General features: G+C 46.7%; 1 protein-coding gene across 7 annotated transcripts in view; it reads left to right on the top strand.

Annotated features, from left to right (window-relative positions):
• The window catches only part of SRGAP2 (SLIT-ROBO Rho GTPase activating protein 2), a 92,553-nt gene that overhangs the window by 19,780 nt on the left and 50,380 nt on the right, over positions 1-22,393 (top strand). For 6 of the 7 annotated variants that reach the window (XR_014185693.1, XR_014185694.1, XM_082069009.1 and 3 more), the window contains exons 3-4: positions 10,130-10,322; positions 16,978-17,140. Coding sequence is in view for 5 of the 7 variants with exons in the window: in XM_082069009.1 (XP_081925135.1) it covers positions 10,130-10,322; positions 16,978-17,140 (356 nt within the window). In the remaining 2 variants the exon portion in view is untranslated. Of the gene's footprint in view, positions 1-10,129; positions 10,323-12,061; positions 12,271-16,977; positions 17,141-22,393 lie in introns of those variants that run through there. The other variant, XM_082069010.1, reaches the window with a different exon arrangement.

Raw genomic sequence — 22,393 nt, 5'->3', positions numbered from 1 at the left:
CGGGCTGCTTAAATAGATTTGACTCATCTTGTTGACTTCTTTGGCCGCTCGTCTTCCTCCTGGATGGGCCGAGAGCCCGGCCCGGTGTTGGGAGGAAGGCTCGGAGCTCCCTCATGGGTCACTTGTCCAAGTCCCCGGGCTGCTGGCCCGCAGCGGGTTTGGGCGCTCGCTGGGTCATTCCTGACCGACCAGGTGGGTCCATCCTGGCTGTGGTGGGATGGGATGTGGTGGGACATGATGGGACGTGATGCTCAACCAGGGGCAGGTCCAACCTCCCATCTCCTGGGTCCTTCAGCTACAGGAGTTGGGAGGAGGTGGAAGGGCATCAGATTTGATGAGTGTGGTTTATCTTGAGTGTGGCCTATCTCAAGTGTGGTTTATCTGCAGTGCGGTTTATCAGAACGAGACTGGGGATGGGGAGGGGAAAATGTTGGTGGTACCAGGGAAAGGGGATCGTCTCCATGGCAGCTTTGAGATGCCTCTGCAACAGTGGTGCTAACCCAAAGCGAACGCGCACTTTTACCTCATCACCAAATTCTAAAATGAAGCCTCATCCTGTTCACTTATTTTTATATTTTTAAGAAATATTCCAGGTCAGTTGGCTTTGAAATATGAGCTTAAACACAAAACAAGGATGAAAATCATTGATGCAATTAAAATAAAAACAAGCCCACATTTATCTGTCTTTCCCCGAGCTGCCCAAGACAACCACGGAACTTGGCAGGGAACGGGAAGTGATTTGGAAATTTAGTTTGCTGTGCTTGAGAAGCGTTTACCTGTCCCTTTTTGTTCCTCTTCAGTTACTTCTCTATCATTTATGCATGTTAGTTACCAAAGAGGAGAGGGAGGAGAAGAAATCCTGAGGTGAAATTAAATTAGACACCGGCATTTAATCATGCTGCTTGTATCTCTAAATATATGACATAATTCACCAAAGGATTTTCCTTTCATTGAAGAGATTAAACTGTGTAAGTCATAAATTGCCACTTCTAGCAATTGTATTAGTTTGAAAAATATACTTGATGTTACTTTGCATGGAATACTTGTGTGTGAGATGGTTTCGTGTGTCTGGGTGGATGCTGCTTTCTCACCTATAGATGTTTTTGTGCATGGATGCATATGAACATGGTAGTCAGTGATGTATAGCGAGTTTAATTTGGGATTCCCAAAGTGAATCGAGGCAGTAAGAACATACGGCAAATGCCAGAAATGATGATCGCGTCGTGTGATGAATAATTCAATTCTGTTTAGTATTAAAATAAACCCCTCATGATATTTGACATAATGCAGATGAAACACTTCAAGGAAAGAAAATGTTGCGAGGTGGAAGGAGCGGTTGTTTCGCTTCTGTTTTAATCACCATCGGTAGAGGAAAATCTGAATGCTCAGGTAGAACAGAGACGTATGTAAAGTCCAAAGGGCTGCTGTGGACTTCTAAGTGCAAAGTCCCTTTCTGAATTAGAGTACTGATAGGTTTGGGGCCAAAGAAAATTAAAAAGAAAAAGACACACAAATAGTTTTGAGCTCTTTTGAAAACGTTGTGCCACCCGTGACTCCAGGAGTGCGGTTTGGGCAGCGGGAAATGGCCATTTCTGCAGCTGCTGGGCGCTGGGTCGGCTCGAGTTTTACTAAACGCTCATGGAGCTCGTGTCAAGTGTCCTGTGTAGAAATGGAGAAAGCGAGGGGCAGGCTGAGTTGTTTGTTGAAGGAGTAGGAGTGTTTGAGGTGGAAATGGGTTGTCTGTGGATCTGGAGGTACCTGATGTTGCTTGTGAAGACGGGGGGGGTGAAAACCTTAAGCAGGGCTGGAGGAGTCGAATCGAACATTTCTCTTTACCCTCTGGTGTCGGGTACCTGATGGCACAGGCCGAGGCGGATTTTTCACCAACTGAGCAAAACCTGCCCACTTTGTCTTTTGGTGCATCTGAACTGAACCCTTAAGATGCTGCTGGTAATTCTTACAAGCTCTTTTTTCCCCACGTGTATTTTGTTGGCGTAACACGTAGGAGAAGCACGAACAACCTGCAGGACGATGAAAGGCAGAATGATCCAACATCTCCTGCATCGTGGCAATTTCAGGATGTAGTTCTAGCTGCTTGGGGGTATTTTTTCTTTAATTTTTTCTGGCTTTCTGCAGTAAGGGATGGTTTTCTTAAGTGCTTTCTGTGGAGCACACCCATGGATAGCAATAAGAAGTGAGCGGAGCAGAGATGTCCCACGGTTTGAGCGGGAGAACCTGGCTTGGCAACGCCTCAGCTCTGCTTTTGTCTCCTGGACCTGTTCTGCTGTCTCTTCCTGACGGATTTCCATCCTAGAATAAACAGACATTCAGTCGAAAGCCAGCGCGAACCCCTCCCTTGACGGAGGAATTTGGGCTCCTTTGTGGAACCACATTCTTCATTCAAATCTCCTCCTGTTTCGGTACCCGGTTCCCTCCCTCTCCCCACGCCCAGGCGGCTCATGGTTTGCAAATGAATTAAACGTGTTTTCCGAAGGGTGTTTCTGGGCATTTCCCACACTTTTGGGTCAGCCTGATGCTCGCGCTGATGTTCCCGAGGTGATCGCTACTCGGAGCCTTCCCTGGGCGAAATATTTCGCTCTTTCCTACTTTCTCATGGTGTTTAAAATGTTCTGTGGTGGTGGACGGCTCAGCCCGCCTTTGGGCAGCAGTTAAATGCCCTTCTCGGACTGTGACCACCTGTGCAACACCCCCCGGAACTCCCTAAAAAGGATCCAGAAACTTCAATTGGAGTGCTGGCCTCAGTTTCCTGAGGAATTGGGAATAATTGGACTGAAAGTGTGTCTGGCGTGTGCTTAGATTGTTCCTTATTGCGTTTATTCCCTTTTGTTGACTTCTTATATTTGGGAGCATACATCTTTGCACTGCTTTTTCCTTCCCTCCCTTTTTTCCTTCCCTCCCTTTTTTCCTTCCCTCCCTTTTTTCCTTCCCTCCCTTTTTTCCTTCCCTCCCTTTTTTCCTTCCCTCCCTTTTTTCCTTCCCTCCCTTTTTTCCTTCCCTCCCTTTTTTCCTTCCCTCCCTTTTTTCCTTCCCTCCCTTTTTTCCTTCCCTCCCTTTTTTCCTTCCCTCCCTTTTTTCCTTCCCTCCCTTTTTTCCTTCCCTCCCTTTTTTCCTTCCCTCCCTTTTTTCCTTCCCTCCCTTTTTTCCTTCCCTCCCTTTTTTCCTTCCCTCCCTTTTTTCCTTCCCTCCCTTTTTTCCTTCCCTCCCTTTTTTCCTTCCCTCCCTTTTTTCCTTCCCTCCCTTTTTTCCTTCCCTCCCTTTTTTCCTTCCCTCCCTTTTTTCCTTCCCTCCCTTTTTTCCTTCCCTCCCTTTTTTCCTTCCCTCCCTTTTTTCCTTCCCTCCCTTTTTTCCTTCCCTCCCTTCCTTCTTCTCCTCCTCTTTTCCCCCTTCTTTTAATAATTAACACATGGCTGCTTGAGGGAAGAATCTTGAAAGCTTGGAGTGGTCGGTATCAGAGTATGATTAAAAATACCCCAGAACTTCAGAGCAACTTGCTTTGCCCTGGGCCGGAATGGGAAAAGCATTTAAAGCAGGAAAAAAAGAAAACAAACAAACCTCTTGCATTTAAAAACGTTCACCAGATTTCTGGCCGTCCAAATACCTGTTCAAAAGTTGTTTGGAGAACGTGTTGTTTCAGATTAAGGGGCTCGGGATGCTCGTTACCATGAGGAGTTGGTTGGCGGGAGCTGTTTGCTGAGAATATGAACTGGGTTGTGTCTGTGTTGCTTTCCATTAATAGTCCCTGTGTCAAAATGACTTTTAAATTGTTCGTTCTATAAATCCATCCTGCAAACCAGTCATTAAATGTACTTTTACTACCCTCCACAGTATTTTATCCAGTGTTCAGAAAGTACAAGCAAAGATTTGTCTGAATTTATTTTATTTATATTTTTGGTCATCTCTGGGAAACCTTTAACTGAGCACGGACAATCCTAAAATAGCCGCGAAACTTCCTGCAGGCAGAAATAGTTGTTGTTGCATGTAGCTTTTGGGTTTGTACTTGTTTGAAATGCACTTATAAACTTTTAATCGTTTGGAATAAACAGCTGAAGAACCTAAAATATAACGTTGCCCAAATGACTTGGGCGTATTACATTTATCAGGGGGTTTTGTGCACGCTGTGCATTAGGTGCCGAATGAGGATTTTGGTGCTGGGATTAGGGCACAGGGTCATTTCATCTGGATTCTGCTTTTAAACATCCTCCTGGAAAAGTCAACAGCGTGGACTTGGGTTTTGATAATGGCAAAGGAAACTTCAATGGCAATTTCATTAGACGCAATAAAGAAAATTAAAAAATCTAAATATTTAATTTGAATTCGGCTCGGATTAAATGCCTCGGCAACTTTGTCAACGTGTTTAATTGCCTCATTTTGAGCTTCAAAGCTTTGCAGAACTGAACCTCGTGTTAGTTTGAAGTCTGAACTGCAGATGAGTGTTTTTCCTGTGGAAAACCAATGTAGTCGCTGCACTGAATGGGATTCCAGCTCAAGGATGCTTAGAAATAGAAAATGTTCATGGTACCGCTTGCCATGGTTAATACAGCTGCAATAAGGGCGAAAATCATCGACTGCCCTGCTGCTTCAAGTGACACTTTTGTTGTCCCCAGAAAAGCTGCTGGACATGAGTAATTAGTGATGCAAATATATGATGGTTTAGGTATGAAAATAAGAGTGTCCTCGGTACTTCACTGAGACTCGCCCCGGTTTGTGCTTTTAAGTATGTCTTGCATCCTCTTCTTTCATTTCACTAATGCAAAACTCCACTCATCTCACACCTCAAAATGATTTTATCAGACATTATTAGAAAGAATTTCAGCGACTAACTCCCACAACTCTCTTTGTATATTTAAAAATGTAAAGGGATTCTTGTTGATGTGTATTACCCAGTGCTAACATTTCTCCAATGGGTAAGGAATATCCTGGTTTCTAGTGAAAAATTTACCTTTTCCAGGGTTTGCAGTTTCTGTCAGGTTTCTGAACCTGAATCTCCATCCTGGCTCTGGTGTTAAACAAAAGACTTTATTTCCTCCTCTTCTATCATTTTCACTTCAAAGCCTCATTTTTAGATCACCAGGGAGATTTGGCCTTCCTGGCCACAAGGGCCCAGTGCTGGCTCATGGTCACCCTGCTGTCCCCAGGACCCCCAGGTCCCTTTCCCCTACGCTGCTCTCTAATAGGTCATTCCCCAACTTATACTGGAACCTGGGGTTGTTCCTGCCCACATTCAAGACTCTACACTTGCCCTTGTTCTATTTCATTACATTTTCCCCGCCCAGCTCTCCAGCCTGTCCAGGTCTCTGATGGCAGCACAGCTTCCAGTGTCAGCCACTCCTCCAGTTTTGTGTCATCAGCAAACTTGCTGATAGTCACTCTATTCCCTCATCCAAATAGTTGTTGAATATATTGAATAATACAGGCCCCAGCACTGACCCCTGATGCACTCCACTGGCCTCAACTGGACTCTGCCCCATTGACCATGAGCTCATGTTAGCGCTGTGCGTGCAACTTACTGCTTGGTGACTTCCAGTCCTTCTGCGTAATTGTTTCTTATGTGCTGGGCTGGGGTCCTGCCAAGCCAGGGACAGCTGAAGGGTTTGAATCTGCTGGATTCAACCTTCCCGTGTGTGGTTTGACCCTGTTTTGCTCTGATTTGTGCCATTGTCTTGAGCGTGTTCACGGGAGGGTCTGAGTTCGGCTCCGTGTGGGTGAGCGGATCGCGGTTCATTCTGGGCGGGAGCCGCGGGTTGGTGGTTCTGGTTTTATCATCCCACTCCTTTCCCAAGCCTGTCATCTCTTTATACAGCGTGGCCTTTAGGACAGGGTGGGAACCTCTTGAGAAAACCGCGGTGCAGATCCACGGAGATGCAGCCAGATATCGAAAAGCAGCTTGTGTCAGCTCCTGGTGCTTTGTGCTCTTGCAGGCCTGGGGTTCACTGTGTTCCAGTTAAAATAGTTAAAGCTCATCGGTAGGAAGAGTTAAACCCCAGCCTGGGGAGATGCTCTTCACGTTGCTCAGAGTATGAGGGATAACAGGGCAAGGAGGTCGCTTGGGCTGAGTCCATCCTGGTGCGTGACCACCAAAGAATGCACAAATCGGTACAGAAAACTCTTTGTTTTGTAATTCCACCTTCAGTTTATAGGATGCTTAAACCTAAACCCATCATTTTGGTAAGTTCCTTTTCAGAAGCCGAACGCTGCGAGGTGCGGCTCCGGTCAGACGTGTGTGTGTCCACGTGGGTGATGGTTTTAGGATAGCGCGGATTCTTTCCAGGAGCTTTGTAGAAAACGTTTGCTGTTTGGTGTAGTTTGAGAAGTCACCGCTGTTCAGGAATGCTCCATAATTGCACCACAGGTCCTATAATCTGCTCAAAAGAAGAGAAAAAATCAGTCTTTAAGGATTACCTACTAATTTCATCTGCTGCATCCTCCCCAAGATTGTAGAGTAGGAGCGTTTTGGGACCGTGGGATTCTCATGTAAACAGCCACCCATGTAATTTAAACTAACAGACTTTTACAAGCAGGAACAATCAATTCATGAAGATCATCCAAATATAAGCAGGTATGGGGGTAGTTTATAATATAGCGTGTTAATATATAGCGTATCTCTTAGCTTGCCTGTGATGTAAACTACTGGTGATCACCTTTCCCTGGAAGTATTAGAGGAATCATCGCTTAAATACCAGCAGTTTATTCGAGGACAATTACCTTTATGATAATGCGTAATCGTTTGTGCCGATCCATACTTGATGTGCTTCAACGTTTGAAAAAGAAAAGAGAAAAGGCAAATAGATTGCAAAGGTTGAGAATGATAAATATGACTAAAATACAGAAGGTAGAAGATCCTTCCTTACCATTTGAAGTCATTAAAACCCAGACGTGCCCGCTGAGCGCTACAGGGAAAGGTGGTTGCAAAAAGGATAGAAGTAAAATTGTGCAACTGTCTGGCGTTATACAATTCTATGTCTCTCTGTGACCTGGGTGACTTGACGGTCTGGTGATGGAAGTGAGTAAATGCTTTGTTTTAAATGGATGGAAAGCTCTTCTGTTGCTACTAGGGATGTTTTAATGATGTAGTTTTTCAGCCACGTGAGCTTGCAATACAATAGAAAGGATTCCTTTTGGTGTTTACAGCGGCTGTTAACCTAATAACCCGTGTAAATTAACAGATGCGAAGGCAGTGAATTCAAAATTAAAGTGGGTGTTGTGAGCGCAGCCTTTAGAAGGTGCCGTGTAACGGGGTGACCTGTGGCTATAGCACATGCAACCTCAGACTCTGCTCTTGGACTACGTCGGAAAAATAAAATACCTTTAGCGTGTGTAAGCAATGGGAAAACAAGCAGACACTTCATACTCTAGAAAGCCCGGTAAGCCTCAGGAAATTCCTGCATTCTTGGTTTTTGTGCCGCGGCGGAGCCCTGTGCGCTGTGTTTGATGAGCAGGGTCGCCCTTGTTCAGCCCAGCGCCCGGAGCTGAATCGCGGATTGTTGCCCATCAGCTGTCGCCGCTCCCCCCGAACACACTGGGGTTATTTATAAAGAAAAAGCGCTGATATCACGTTTCTTACTAAAGGAAAACGCTCCTTGTTCTTGCTGTTGAACAGGAGAGCTGCACGTGAAGGATCCACCTTGAGAACCAAGAGCTTGGTTGTAATTTTAATACGAAAATCCACGTGTTCTGCTGATCTTTTAGTCTTTGAGAACTGCTGTTTTTTTTGGAAGTGGTCTCCTGGGTCTCTGTTTTTTCTGGTTTCTCGGTTGAGAATGTGACTGATGGAGAAATTCAGAGTTTGCCGGGTTGTTGCCCTTGTAAAACATCCATCGATCGTAGCACACGGAAGGAAGAAACACTGAATGCGGGGTGGGCAGCCACACCACGACCTGTCCGAGCTGCGTCTGTTTCCTGTTCCTATTCCAATCTTCTTTTTAAACTTGGTGCCTACTGTTCATCCATCCTAATAGCACAACTCACTTTTCCTGAAATATAACACCGTGCAGATAAGCAACCCATGAATGCACATACACATCCTATTTGAGGAGGATATTTGCCGCATTTGAACTCTGTGCCCCGTTCTTTATCTGCTTAGCAGAGAATGCCAGACTGGTTCAGGTATTTTCTTCTTGTGGTGCCTTTTTCTGGGTGCAGCCACCAAGCCACAGTTTATTACAATGAACCTATTCACCCAATGACTTCTGGAAAGGCGTTTCGAAGTTGGGAGCATCTCTTGTGTTGGAGGAGAAGACGCAAAGGGAGGAAGAGCTTTTGCCTCGAAGGACGTTCTTTCTTGAATGCCAGACCGTTGGGTTAAAAACAGAGTCATTGCAGCGAGGAAACCCCACGGTAATGTGCTTTCTGGTACGATTATCTGTTTGTTATAGGAATCATAACGACAAAGGTGGAGCGGGGCTGTCGGGTTTGCATCGCACGGGACTAAACCCACCGCAAACTTTGCAAATCCATCGGTAGTTTTTTAACTGAAGGGAGGAGATGTGGATTGCATATGGTGAGCGTCAAGCAGCAAATTTGAAATAAGCGTCAGCAGATCTGATGTATCTGAGTGTTTGTTTGTTCCCCGTGCCCCTGCTAATCCTGAAATACTTTTGCTAGCTGGAACTGAGCACCAACAAAGACAGACCAGCCAGGAACGCGATGCTCAGGTTTTACCTGACGCTGCTCGCACCTCCCTGTGCTAATCAAGCTCATCTTCAAGCTTGAAACGCCCACATTTTTGCAAAATTTTAGTATTTTGGGGGGGTAAACCTACCTGGGAGCTGCCTTTGTATACACTTGGTTTGGGTTTCCCTAAAATAAAGATACGTGTGAATCCTGGAGCCCTGAAACTGTTCTCGCAGATGTGAACACAATGCGAAACGCGGCAAGAGTGAAGCGCTCGCAGCTGCAGATGGTGCTGAGGAGACCGAGTTACAATCCCCGGAATTATCAGTGCTGTAGTTGATTAAAAACAAATTGCGTTTGGGAAATGATCTTTTCACCCATCTTCTGTTGCAGTGACGAAATTGCGGGTGCAGTGCATAGACATGAACAAAGCCGGAGACCTGAATGTTCCTTATTTTATTACTCCTTGTGAATTTGTCTCGGAAAACCTGTGGGAAGAGCAGCAAAAACAGCCAAGCAATAGTAGGCACCTCTAGAGTTCGAGTGCTCAAAGATCCTTAGATGAAAGCGCGTATTTTATTGTTTCCACGTGGAGTTTATTGCCCGTGTAAAAGCCAAATAACCTTTACTCGCTGCATCGCTGAATATTTCTGTGGTTTTAGACCGATTGGTTCATTTCTGCTGTATTTTCCTGCCCTGTTTGACATTTCACCGCTCTGTCCCTCCAATTCAGAAACAGTAAGATAAGGTGAACATGGCTCTGGCTTAAAGGGCTAATGCGAGAAGATTTCGTATTTATAAAATGCTTGAAAATAGATATCTTCAGTCACCGTTATGCATCATAATAATAATAACAACACCTATATCTGTCTGCTTTATGGCTCCTTTTGATGTAGATATGTTACTTGCAGGTATTTTAAAAGGCAAACCAGCCTTTCTGGAGGTCATTCCCTGATGGGAGTTGCTGTCCTGTTGCCTCTCGTTATCTGTTCCGATGGCTTGGTTTATAATGAGGGCTGCACAGCCGGCGAATCGGGGACTAACTGAATAATCCCAATTTGGTGCCTTTGGGGGTGCCCCAGCGCGTACAATATCTTGTTTCTGCATCTGGAGGAGCCTGCGAAGGAATTTGATAGAAATGCCTCCAGGTGATTTTCTGAGCTGCTGTGGGGTATTGCAGCATTCGGTCCTTTTTCCAGACGGAGGTTCAGTACATTTTAGGTAGTGGCCGCTTCTTTTTGACCCAAAAACGCGCTTGACGCCCATAACGGACGCACTGTTCAGCGGTAAAGCTTCGCTTGGAAATCTCGGCGCCGGATCGCGGGGTCTCGGGTGTTTTTTCCTGCACAAGCACCATCGTTTTCTCTCCGCAGCTACAGTTAATCATAACGAAGCTTTGTTGCCGTATTATAAATGAGGGAATGTATTTTAAGCTGTATTTCACTGGAGAATTTTGATGGGGATTTTGTTTGATCTGCGGTGCTTTTCTTTGTTGCAGAGATCCGTGCGCAGTTGGTAGAGCAGCTGAAATGCCTTGACCAGCAGTGCGAGCTCCGCGTCCAGTTGCTGCAGGACCTGCAGGATTTCTTCCGCAAGAAGGCAGAGATTGAGATGGATTACTCGAGGAATTTGGAGAAGTTGGCTGAGAGATTCCTGGCTAAAACTAGGAGCACCAAAGACCAGCAATTCAAGTAAAGTATTGACCTTTTTGGTTTTGCCCTTTATTTTTTTTTGTTTTTCCTGCGGTCGCAAGGTTAGGAACGCGCAAAGAGCTGATGTAGTGAATGTAGGTGTTGTTATTTTGTACTTGAGGCTTTATAAAGTTGCACCTGGACAAAACTGACACACCAGCAGGCTGTGCTGCCATCAGAGACCTGGACAGACTGGAGAGCTGGGTGGGGAAGAATTTAATATATATAACAAGGGCAAGTGTAGAGTCTTGTATCTGGGTAGGAACAACCCCAGGTTCCAGTATAAGTTGGGGAATGACCTATTAGAGAGCAGCGTAGGGGAAAGGGACCTGGGGGTCCTGGGGACAGCAGGGTGACCATGAGCCAGCACTGGGCCCTTGTGGCCAGGAAGCCAATGGGACCTGGGGTGGGTTAGAAGGGGGGGGTCAGTAGGTCAGAGAGGTTCTCCTGCCCCTCTGCTCTGCCCTGGGGAGACCACACCTGGAATCTTGTGTCCAGTTGTGGCCCCTCAGTTCCAGCAGGACAGGGAACTGCTGCAGAGAGTCCAGCGCAGCCACCAAGATGCTGGAGGGAGTGGAGCATCTCCCGTGTGAGGAAAGGCTGAGGGAGCTGGGGCTCTGGAGCTGGACAAGAGGAGACTGAGGGGGTACTCATTGCTGGGGATCAGTATGGAAAGGGGGAGTGTCAGGAGGATGGAGCCAGGCTCTTCTCGGTGACAGCCAATGATAGGACAAGGGGTAGTGGGTGCAAACTGGAACACAGGAGGTTCCACTTAACTATGAGAAGAAACTTGTTCCCGGTGAGGGTGGCAGAGCCTGGCCCAGGCTGCCCAGGGGGGTTGTGGAGTCTCCTTCTGTGCAGACATTCCAACCCGCCTGGACACCTTCCTGTGTAACCTCAGCTGGGTGTTCCTGCTCCATGGGGGGATTGCACTGGATGAGCTTTCCAGGGCCCTTCCAACCCCTGACATTCTGTATGTGTGAAATATCGTAGCTATTGAGCAGTGCCTCAATGGGACAGGTGATTTTTATCGGCACATAAAGTTTTCACTTAAATATCTGAATTAAATGGCTGTGCTTTTCTGACCAAGCCCCGGGACATTGCCTGACATACCCTGAAACCTGGTGCTGAGCATCCGCTTCACTTCCCTTTGCAGAGAAGGGTTGATGCTGCTCATTGAGGAAGCGATTCCAGTTATAGTTACCTCTCCCCAACCTTGCTCTGTCTGAACGCTGTAACTTGGCTGGTGTCTTTTCTGGAGCCACCAAAGCTGTAATGTCATTTGGAAATCCCCAAAAGGCGATTTGATCAAAGCCAACCCTCAGATCCCTCCTCCGAAGGCGCCGGGATTACACGACTTGGAGACGAGCGCAGCCGGGCGGCTGCTCTGTAATTGCCTGGTTCTGACCCTATAAATATACAGTAATAACATATTCTTCCGATAACATGATAATTATGTCGGAAGGCACCATATCATTCAGTGACTGCTTCCCATGTCACTTGCTGCTTTTAGATCTCATAACACGTTGTCAAGGAGGAAATCTGTCAGGCAGCAACCCTGTAATTTGCATGTGCTTTCATACTCAATAGCCATCGTGTAATTGCCCGCCTGCTCCCAATGTGTTCATTTAGGGGAATGTTGTCAAGGGCAGGAGGCTTCGCTCTGACCCTTGAAATTGGATTGTGTGGCTTCCTTCACCGTCCATCTCCAAGCTGGTAAAAGGAAAGAGCGACACGCCGGGTTGTGTTTCTAAAAAAGGTGGTTTAATTTTTGAGCTGTGGTGGTGTTTGAGCTGGTCAGATGGTTCCATTTGCCATAGGGTTTTGGAAATGTAGGCGGTTGGGTCTCGCCAGCAAAGTGTGTGTAGCTGGGGATGGACCACAAGGTGCTCGCACATCGCTGGTTTGAAACCAGCGTCACCGGAGCATCTTCAAACGATCCACAGAGGTAGGTGTGTGTTATTCTTGTTTTGCATCTCTGAAGAAGGGGAACAGATTGGTTTAGCCAAGGTGACATACGAGTCGGTGACAGTTGGATGTATCCCAGGTTTTGCTTGCTGTTAACTGCTCTGCTGTGACTGTTAGACCTCGCTTTGCCTGTTCTCTTTGAAAAGGTGTTTTTTTCGATTAGGACAGGCTATTAAAGAGAATAATATTGAATGTGTATCTTTGGTAAGGCTTCTTCAGTGCATGATGTAAGGACTGGGGGGGGAAAATACATTTCACAGCCCAAGTCTTATAATTCCTATGTTTAGGAGAGCTCGTTGGTCACAAGTGTGGTAAAATCACCTTCCATCCTCATCCCCAGAGGAAGGCTCTGTCCTGCACACATGAAACCCAGGGACATTCGACTCCGGTTCTCTTACTGCATGTGAGTTTTGTCCTGAAGGCGTTTGCCTATTCAAATAATCGCTTAGAACAGAAAAACTTGGAGTGGTTCCTTTCACGGGAGAAATTGGAAAGAAAAAAAAAAAAGAAGAAGAAAAAGAATGAAAAGCCAGCGCTATTTTAAGGCCGTGTTTGAAATCAGAATCATCTTTGGAAGCAGGACGCGGAGTAGCGTTTGTCAGCTGGAGAGCTGGATGTGCAGGGGATCCCAGCGTGAGGCTCAGACGCTCCCTGGCAGCCTTCGCCGAGCAGGACAAGCTGCAGAATCGTTCTGGCAACCGCCAGGCTGAGCCCTTGTAAACACCAGCTGTTCATAGCTGGGATCTCTGGGAAGCGAAGGGCAGCGTGGTGTCCGTGCTTGTAATTCTCCGGATTGATGCTGAACGCTGAGCAGCGTCAGGACGACTTGAAGGGGAAATCGAACGCTTACGGGAATGAGCAGCTTGCAGAGAAATTCAGCTTTTGTTTTCTAAACAGTGAGATGATTTCTTTGAAGGTGAGATGGTCCAGGCTGTGAGAGACGTGTCAGCAAAAGCACTTGTGTCGGTTGCATTACTCTTGTTCTTTTAATTGATAAATATTATCATAGGGTATTTTGGCCTGTGGTTCTCTTTGATGGAGCCGAGTCCTGAACAGTATTTTCTCTTTCAAATAACAACATTTGGAAAGTTTCTTTTTTTCCTTCATTTATTCAGTGACCTCACTGAAGCCAGAGCTGAGGATACATCACCAGCAAAAATGGATGTAAAACCCTTGGCCGGCTCTTTGTTTCTGTTTGGATGATATCAGCAGCGCAAATACCACACTGCACGGCTGGGGTGACGGTGGCTGCTCTTACAGATCACAAAATTCAAACAGGTTTGAAAAATTTGACGCAGAAATGATTCTACACATGCTCCAGCCCTTGGTCGAGCGCTGGTGGTTCACAGGGTGGACCTGACAATTGCACAGGTCTGAAAATGTCGGATCTCAAGCACTATTTTGGGATATACCAGGTGTGGAAATGGCTGTTGCAAACCTCTAGAAAACATCCCGAATATTTGCGGGGGAACAGGAAACTTCAGTTTTGCATTTACCACCAGGACAGTTGCTTTAAAAGCCACAGTTTGCAGCAAGGATGGTTGGAGAAGTTTTCTGTTCACACAAATGATGGGATGTGTTGATTTAAATGTTTCTGTCTTTCTAGCTAAGTCATATTTTCATCCTCATCTGACTCGTTCCTTCATCTCGTGTCCCATATGGAAACCAAATATTCCTATTCTGGTTTGTGGGTGTGGTTTATTTTATTTTCATTCTGATGTGGGGCGAGGAGGTTGTTATTTAAGCCATTTTTCTGTCTTGCTCCAGATGGGGTTCCCCTCAGTGCCCACCCGAGTGTCCCCAGCCTTTGTCGCTCTCTCCCGCTTGACTTAAAGCAGATAAATCTTGGATTGTGGGCGAGTTCCTTGTATGAATGAGTAATTTAATTAAGAAGGAGGACTCAATCTTCCCTTCTGATCTTTTGAGACTGACTGAAAGCTTTGAAGTGGAAGTTGCGCAGGACCCGATCAAGATAACACCCAAGAAACCGCAGAGCTTCATACTTTGTGGTTCCTAAAAAATCTGTGCACAACTTCCCCTTCCTGCTCCCGAGCAGCCCAGTCGCTGTGATCTGCTGTAATTTAGGCTTAACCTAAATAAACTCTCCAGGTTCGTTATCATCACACGATCTTTAAACGAGTATAAATAGTGCTTGAAATAAACCTGAATCTTGGCATCTTCTTCTTCTTCTCCTCGCGGGAGGAGTTTGAGTTAAACAGTTGTTGGGAATGTGAAATCACCAGCACTTTGGGGAAGTTCATATCCAGATCCAAAAGTTTTTGGGGGTTGATCTCATCAGTTTTACTTATTAAGGGTTGAATAGTGAGTCTGCTCGTTCTGCAGAATCTGTGGAAATCCAGCTCACTCTTCGTTATACCCACTGGTCCCTATTGCGTGTTTTAATTCCCTTTTTCATCCCTTCTCGCATGGTGACGCGAAACTGGAGCGGGATGTATTCACCAGCCCCTTGGAGAGCAGAAATGGTTAATGAAAATCGCAATTTGCTTCCCTGCCATCTGCTTGTGGTTATGATGGAAAAGGGCCTGTTGTAAACAGTTGTACAACTTCTGCTCCGTGTTGGGAAAACTGTTGCCGTGTTCCACCCCAGAAAATGCTGCGTTTTTAGAGGCGCTTTAACAGTTAAATATGTGTAGTTCTAAAGGCTACTTGGAAGGTTGGAAGCAAGTAGTGCCCTCTTTTCTCTTTAATTTCTGTCTTAAGGCTTGCTTTTATCTCTCTTTTTGCCAGCGCTAGGAGAATTGTCGCTAGCAAATAATGGAGAGCTTTTTGTCTCGCTTCCTCTCAAAACCTTGCCGTGAAAACATTGAACCCATACAGAAGCGAGAGCGTTTGCACAAGGTACCGAGGGGGTTAGGGAAGCCAGCGGATGCCAAGAAATTAAAGGAATTTAAACGCAAAACCCCTACGGTCGAGCGCAGGGTGACGGTCCCGCTGGCGGGTTTGGAAGCACGTGGGGTTGTGATGGTTTTTTATTCCCCCCCTTTCATGTGTAACCACACGGAGTGTGTCAACAACCCATCTGGCGCCATTAGACACCAGCGGCTTCGCTCGCCGAGGCTGTTCACGGGCTGGTGGTATTTGTGCTATGCGGCGCCTCCAAATAGCTCGGGGGGTTGTGGTGGGGCAGCCGGGACAGCTGGGGATTGTCCAGTGAACTGTTGCATCTCTCCTGGTTGCCGTTTGATTTAATTTTCTTTGGAAAGCGAGGCCCTCGTGCTGCTTCCCGGTGTCTTGGCCGTAGTCGTAACCCCTGGTCCATGTCGCTCGCGGCTCTTCCAAACTGCCCCAGGTGATGTTGGACTGAGTGGGGACATCCATGGCCAGCTACCCAGTTCGCCCGAAAATAAGACAGGGTCTTATATTAATTTTCCTCCAAAAGATGCATTAGGGCTTTTTTCCTGGGGATGCCTTATTTTTCCATGAACAACAATCTACATTTATTCTTGAACAAAAAGAAACACAACACTTATTCAAATATAGTCATGGCATTACATTCTGGAACATCATCATAACTCTCCAAACCCTGAATTCCATCGGGAATTTCTTGTGACTCTATTGGCTTTAGAACCATTGACCCCAATTTCTCCTGTCCAGCAATGGTGAAATGGGAAAGGGACCTGGGGGTCCTGGGGGCAGCAGGGTGACCATGAGCCAGCACTGGGCCCTTGTGGCCAGGAAGCCAATGGGACCTGGGGTGGGTTAGAAGGGGGTGGTCAGTAGGTCAGAGAGGTTCTCCTGCCCCTCTGCTCTGCCCTGGGGAGACCACACCTGGAATCTTGTGTCCAGTTGTGGCCCCTCAGTTCCAGCAGGACAGGGAACTGCTGGAGAGAGTCCAGCGCAGCCACCAAGATGCTGCAGGGAGTGGAGCATCTCCCGTGTGAGGAAAGGCTGAGGGAGCTGGGGCTCTGGAGCTGGACAAGAGGACACTGAGGGGGGACTCATTCATGTTTACAGGTATCTAAAGGGGGAGTGTCAGGAGGATGGAGCCAGGCTCTTCTTGGTGACAACCAGTGATAGGACAAGGGGCAATGGGTTCAAACTGGAACACAGGAGGTTCCACTTAAAGATCAGAAGCAACTTGTTGGGGGTGGGGGTGGCAGAGCCTGGCCCAGGCTGCCCAGGGGGGTTGTGGAGTCTCCTCCTCTGCAGACATTCCAACCCGCCTGGACACCTTCCTGTGTAACCTCATCTGGGTGTTCCTGCTCACACAATATTCCAGGTTGCTTTCTCTTTTACTCAGGACAGGTAGAGGTGCTTGCACATAATTCGTTCTGTGCGTGAAACATTTTGTTATCTTTGCAGATGCTGCTTAGCGAACTGGATGCTTGGAATCTCTTTCTTGTGGCCAAGTCACAAATGCTGGGGAAACCTATTGTGAGACGCCAGAGCCATTGAACTCCCTTGGGTGCTGTGATTTATGCACAAAATCTTGGATTCGAAAGAACAAAATCAGAGCGTTTTGCATACTGTAGCTTGCATTTGTAATTTTGTAATTGAGGGTGTATTTTCTGTATGTGCCACAGCCATTTTCAAGCCTTCCTCCGCCCTCCTCTCCCTCAGCAAATCCACACGCCTCGTGGTTTCGAGCATTTATATAGAACATCACAAACAGAATCATTTTGTCAAGCTCCATCCAATGCTCATCTCTATTTTGTGTCTTTTGCAGGAAGGATCAGAACGTGCTCTCACCCGTCAACTGCTGGAACCTCCTGCTCAACCAGGTGAAGCGGGAGAGCCGGGACCACACCACTCTGAGCGACATCTATCTCAACAACATCATCCCACGCTTCGTCCAGGTCAGCGAGGACTCGGGCCGCCTGTTCAAGAAGGTAACTGAGTGCTGCAACACACTGATTTTTGTCCATCCCTTCGGAAGTATCAAACTTTTCACTGTTATTTGCCCAGGTGGCCAAGAAGGCCAATGGTGTCCTGTCCTATATCCAAACTAGCATGGTCAGCAGGCCAAGGGCAGTGATCCTCCCCCTGTACTCTGCATTGGGGAGACCACACCTGGAGTATTGTGTTCAGTTCTGGGCCCCTCAGCTCAGGAAAGAGATTGAAGTGCTGGAGCGGGTCCAGAGAAGAGCAACAAGACTGGGGAAGGGACTGGAACACAAGCCCTATGGGGAGAGGCTGAGGGAGCTGGGCTTGTTTAGTCTGGAGAAGAGGAGGCTCAGAGCTGAGCTCAGCACTCTCTAGAACTACCTGAAGGGCAGTTCTAGCCAGGGGGGGATTGGGCTCTTCTCCCAGGCATCAGCAATAGGACAAGGGGCCATGGGCTTCAACTCTGCCAGGGGAAATTGAGGCTGGAGATTAGAAAGCAATTCTGTGCAGAGAGAGTGGTCAGGATTGGAATGGCTGCTCAGGGAGGTGCTGGACTCACCGGCCTGGAGGTTTTTAAACTGAGATTGGACATGGCACTTAGTGCCATGATCTAGTAAACGGACTGGAGTTGGACCAAGGGTTGGACTGGATGATCTCTGAGGGCTTTTCCAACCCAGTCGATCCTGTGACTCTGTGATTTCTGGGGCATTAATTTTCTGTTGACCATGCCGAAGACATGGGGCTTTTTGTTCTTGTTGTGGTAACTGTGCTTGACTTGTCTGCGATTCTGTACCTTTCATTTCTTTGGTAAGTTTATTCTTTTAGTATTTTAAGGTTTTTCCCCAAAGCGGTCAGTTGAGATTCTTTGGTCTTAAATTCAGGCCGTGCTTTTTTCCTCTTAACCTGCTCGTGGTTTCATAAGTTTTGAAACTTCTTAAATAGGAAGAAACCCTCCGGGTTTTCAACTCTGAATATAATCAAGAACGACTCTCTAAAGGCAAATTAATAACTGTTACAGAGCACAAACTACTGTTAAAAGAAGAATTAGGGAGAATTCGTACCATGCTGGATAGTAAAAGGTTGTAATGTCCTCTGGAAAAAAGGAGTAAATGCAGCTGAGGTCTCTTTTGGGAGCCTTGTCCCCTTTCTCTCCCCTCATTTCCACCTGGGAAAAGAGGTGGGACAGCATGGGGGGATCTTTTTCTATTAAGAAGCTGTTCTTCCAGTTGAAGAAACACGATACGGAAGCTTTGAAACTCTTATTAAATGGTAATGCCTCATCTCTTCAATCGCTGTAACATCTGCTGGTTAACACGTTAAAAACGCCGCAGTTCTGACTGGGAGAGCCATTTCTGGTGATCTTTGGAGAGTTATTTCTGCTATCGCAAGGCCTAGAGAAGGGGATTGCGGAAGGACTCGAGCTTTCTAAAGGATATTTTTGTGGAAACTCATCCTAAATCACATTGAACCTGAGAGAGAAATGGAAGGGGAACATTGTTGATAAAACTCATAATGTACTTTCATGTCTCTTTTTGCCCTCAGTGGTTTCAGTTGTTATATGAACAACATTGTTATATTAACAGCAATATTGTTATATTAACCCCAACCATTCTGTGATTAAAAAATAGTCATGAGTAGAGCGTGACTTAAAAATGAAAAGCTGTTTAGGTTCAGTTGGCAGTAACTAGAGGCCTAGTTGGCTTTTCACTCTGGTCTTGATGGTGGTTTGAAATACCTTGAGGAAAGAGCGTTTAGATATTTCTTAGCATCTCTATATTGCTTTAACTAATACAGAGGGTCTATAAACCGCGGTCTGTTGTGTTCCATGCTCAGTATCGTGGGTGATATTTCATGTCAAGATGCACTTGAAAGGGCCGCGGCTCATGCAGGACCCGCAGACCAGGCCGCGTTTGCTCTTTTCCAGCAGGTATTTGTGTGTCGGCAGCTGATTTCTATAGGAAAATGAAAATAAGTGCGAGTACACCGTTGCGTTCACTGAACTCTGTGTATTTCTGGGGTTTTTAATGAATAGCGATGGAGTATGAAAAGCGTATTACATTCTGTTTCTCCTTTACTTCTTTTTTTAGAGGTGTTGCCCAAGCGGAGGAGGAACCTCCTCTTGTTCAAGTAACATCACACTAAGGCCTTTTTGACCTTTTCAAACTTTCTGGTAATTACATTATGGTTGATTAGATACTTACACAGGATTATTGAATGGCAGTTACTCTTCAATTCCTCTAATCCTTCCAAAGGATAAGTAATCTCCCTACTGAATTTCAACCAGGGCTGTGCTTGAGGAAGGTGGCTGAGAAAATGCCTCGTCAAAGAAGTCCATGGAAATGGATATTATCCCAGTTTGGCTGGAAAGCAGCATTTTAACTTTCAGCACGGTTTGGCCCTGTTTTGTTTTATTTTGGGCAGCAGAACTTGAATAAAAACCAACAACTAACCAACACCAAAGTACTTTTCGTTCTCACAGACGGAACGCAAACTCAGTTTGTGCAAACAAAAGGCACTTGGTACTAGATCCCAACTACTTGTTGTCTGTTTGCCGGGCATACCAAACTGGGTAAAGGCCAAGCCAGGTATCAGATCGCTATTGCAGAATCACAGAATATCAGGGGTTGGAAGGGACCTTGAAAGCTCATCGGGGTGCCAGCCATGCAGTCCTGCTCACTGCTCCTCATCCCTCCGTCTGTTCTTGCAGAGAACACTCCTCTAATTCCTTACTGCTGCTCCTCCTTCTGCCTGGCCCTTTTAAAAATATATTTCAATACATCTATTCAAAATATTCTTCCATTTCATTCCCCTTTAGTTTCCCCTTGTCGCTCTGCCCACCCTATCACCCTCTCGTGTTAATACAACCCTTGATTTCCCTGCATGATCCAACCTTTCTGGTTCTGATACGGTTAGGAACAACCCCAGGTTCCAGTATAAGTTGGGGAATGACCTATTAGAGAGCAGCGTAGGGGAAAGGGACCTGGGGGTCCTGGGGACAGCAGGGTGACCATGAGCCAGCCAGCACTGGGCCCTTGTGGCCAGGAAGCCAATGGTACCTGGGGTGGGTTAGAAGGGGGTGGTCAGTAGGTCAGAGAGGTTCTCCTGCCCCTCTGCTCTGCCCCTGGGAGACCACACCTGGAATCTTGTGTCCAGTTGTGGCCCCTCAGTTCCAGCAGGACAGGGAACTGCTGCAGAGAGTCCAGCGCAGCCACCAAGATGCTGAAGGGAGTGGAGCATCTCCCGTGTGAGGAAAGGCTGAGGGAGCTGGGGCTCTGGAGCTGGACAAGAGGACACTGAGGGGGGACTCATTCATGGGGATCAATATGGAAAGGGGGAGTGTCAGGAGGATGGAGCCAGGCTCTTCTCAGTGACAACCAGTGACAGGACAAGGGGCAATGGGTGCAAACTGGAACACAGGAGGTTCCACCTAAATTTGAGAAGAAACTTGTTCCTGGTGAGGGTGGCAGAGCCTGGCCCAGGCTGCCCAGGGAGGTTGTGGAGTCTCCTTCTCTGCAGACATTCCAACCCGCCTGGACACCTTCCTGTGTAACCTCATCTGGGTGTTCCTGCTCCATGGGGGGATTGCACTGGATGAGCTTTCCAGGCCCCTGCCAACCCCTTCTGGGATTCTGTGATTTTTGCCTATGGATATATCTTTTTATTGGGGTCCCTCGGTATTAAACACACATGTGTAGCCTTTTGAGAAGCAGCCTCTTTAGTTTGGCATCTTTCATCACTCTGTTGGCTCTTTGAGATTTTCCTAGAAGCAGATCAACAGCTCTTGTTCAAATTGAATAGAAAGAAAGATATTTACTTGTAAAAGAGTGGACTGTAGAGGCCTCGGTCACTTTGAGCAGCTCCTGAACAGACTGATTTATTTTCAAGCGTTCGTTTACACTATTGTATCAAATTCAGTTATTTATGGGGAGAAAACCCTATAAGGAATGAAGAAAATGGAACGGAGGACTTGAAATTTGCTTCTTTAATACCTTTGATCATAGGAAAAAAACCCAAAAGAGTTTATCTCCTAGTACACTGCACAGTGTTTGATGTGAAATGCAAAATCCACAATGAGTTGGTTAAAAGCCTCGCAGTAATCAAGCAGGAAGAATTATTAATTCTCTTAAGGGGTCGGTGCTGACGGTGACCTACTTTACAGCCACCGCGCGTCTCAGTGCCGCATTGCAACGGGGATATGGAAAATCTTCAGAAAATTGTTCAAAATGTGTGGAAGAGCCACGCAGGTGAAAGAAAATTGGCCAAAATGCTGAACGTTTGTAAAAATACTTCTCCGTAACAGTGTGAACATGTAAATATACCAATGCCAAGATTGAAATCGTCAGGACGTGCAGAGTTGGTGGGTACATGCTTAATCCCAACCTGGTTTTCCTACCTGCTCGTTTGTGGAATGTGTGGAAAGGGAGAGGGAGTGAAATAATTCCTGTGCTGCTCTTCATCTGATTTAACAGCACAGGAATCAGCTGCCTGGGCAGAGATTTGATCCCCCCCACCTGTAATTAGAGCGGAGAGTTTCTGTTACGCTGCCGACGCTTTGTACCTGCTGGGATATAATGATGCGATCCGAGCCTATTGCCCGGGGTGACGTACCAAAAAGGCTACAGCTGGAGTAATTTTACTACACATTACAGGCTAAAAATGTCACTTCTGCGTGTGAACTGGGCAAGGAATACACTGCGTTTGGCCCTTTTAAATGCGAGCAAGTAGCGCATTGTTATTGCGTTTTATTTCTAATGCCCTGTGTGCTTTTGTTGTATTTCCCTACCCCAGGGTGCTCGTCTTTATTTTGCTGCGGTGTGAACTCAGGTCAGGACCGAGGGAACAGAGCTTTACGCTCCGGTTTCATCCCACTCTGATCCCTCCGTCGGCTCTTCCTTGAGATAAACCCCAGCTCTCCAGCTCCTGTTCCCCAGTTTGGAACAGGGTGTTGGGGGCAGTCAGGAGCACGAAGCTGCCGTGCGGAGCATTAGAACTGCGAGCGGGATTATAGGATGCTGCTTCCAGTATTTCACAGGGCTTCACCACTTGCTCGCAGGTCTTGCCGTGTTCTGACACCCGTTCTACGCGTGGCTCGTTTAACACGGGTGAGCGTAGCCGGGTTCCCAATGGGAACGGGTGTCCCTGGCCAGAAAATTGCTTGGTTTGTCGGGGTTGGGGGCCTGGAGCCCGAGATTCAATGGCATCAGTGCAGAATTCTGAAAGAAAGAAGGAAGGAAAGGGAAGGAAGGAAAGGGAAGAAG

Source organism: Streptopelia decaocto, assembly GCF_964273445.1.
Source record: "Streptopelia decaocto genome assembly, chromosome: 19".
In the NCBI taxonomy this organism is placed as follows: Eukaryota; Metazoa; Chordata; class Aves; order Columbiformes; family Columbidae; genus Streptopelia; species Streptopelia decaocto.
The sequence above is the reverse complement of the archived record's forward strand: the minus strand, read 5'-3'. Positions and strand labels throughout refer to the sequence as shown.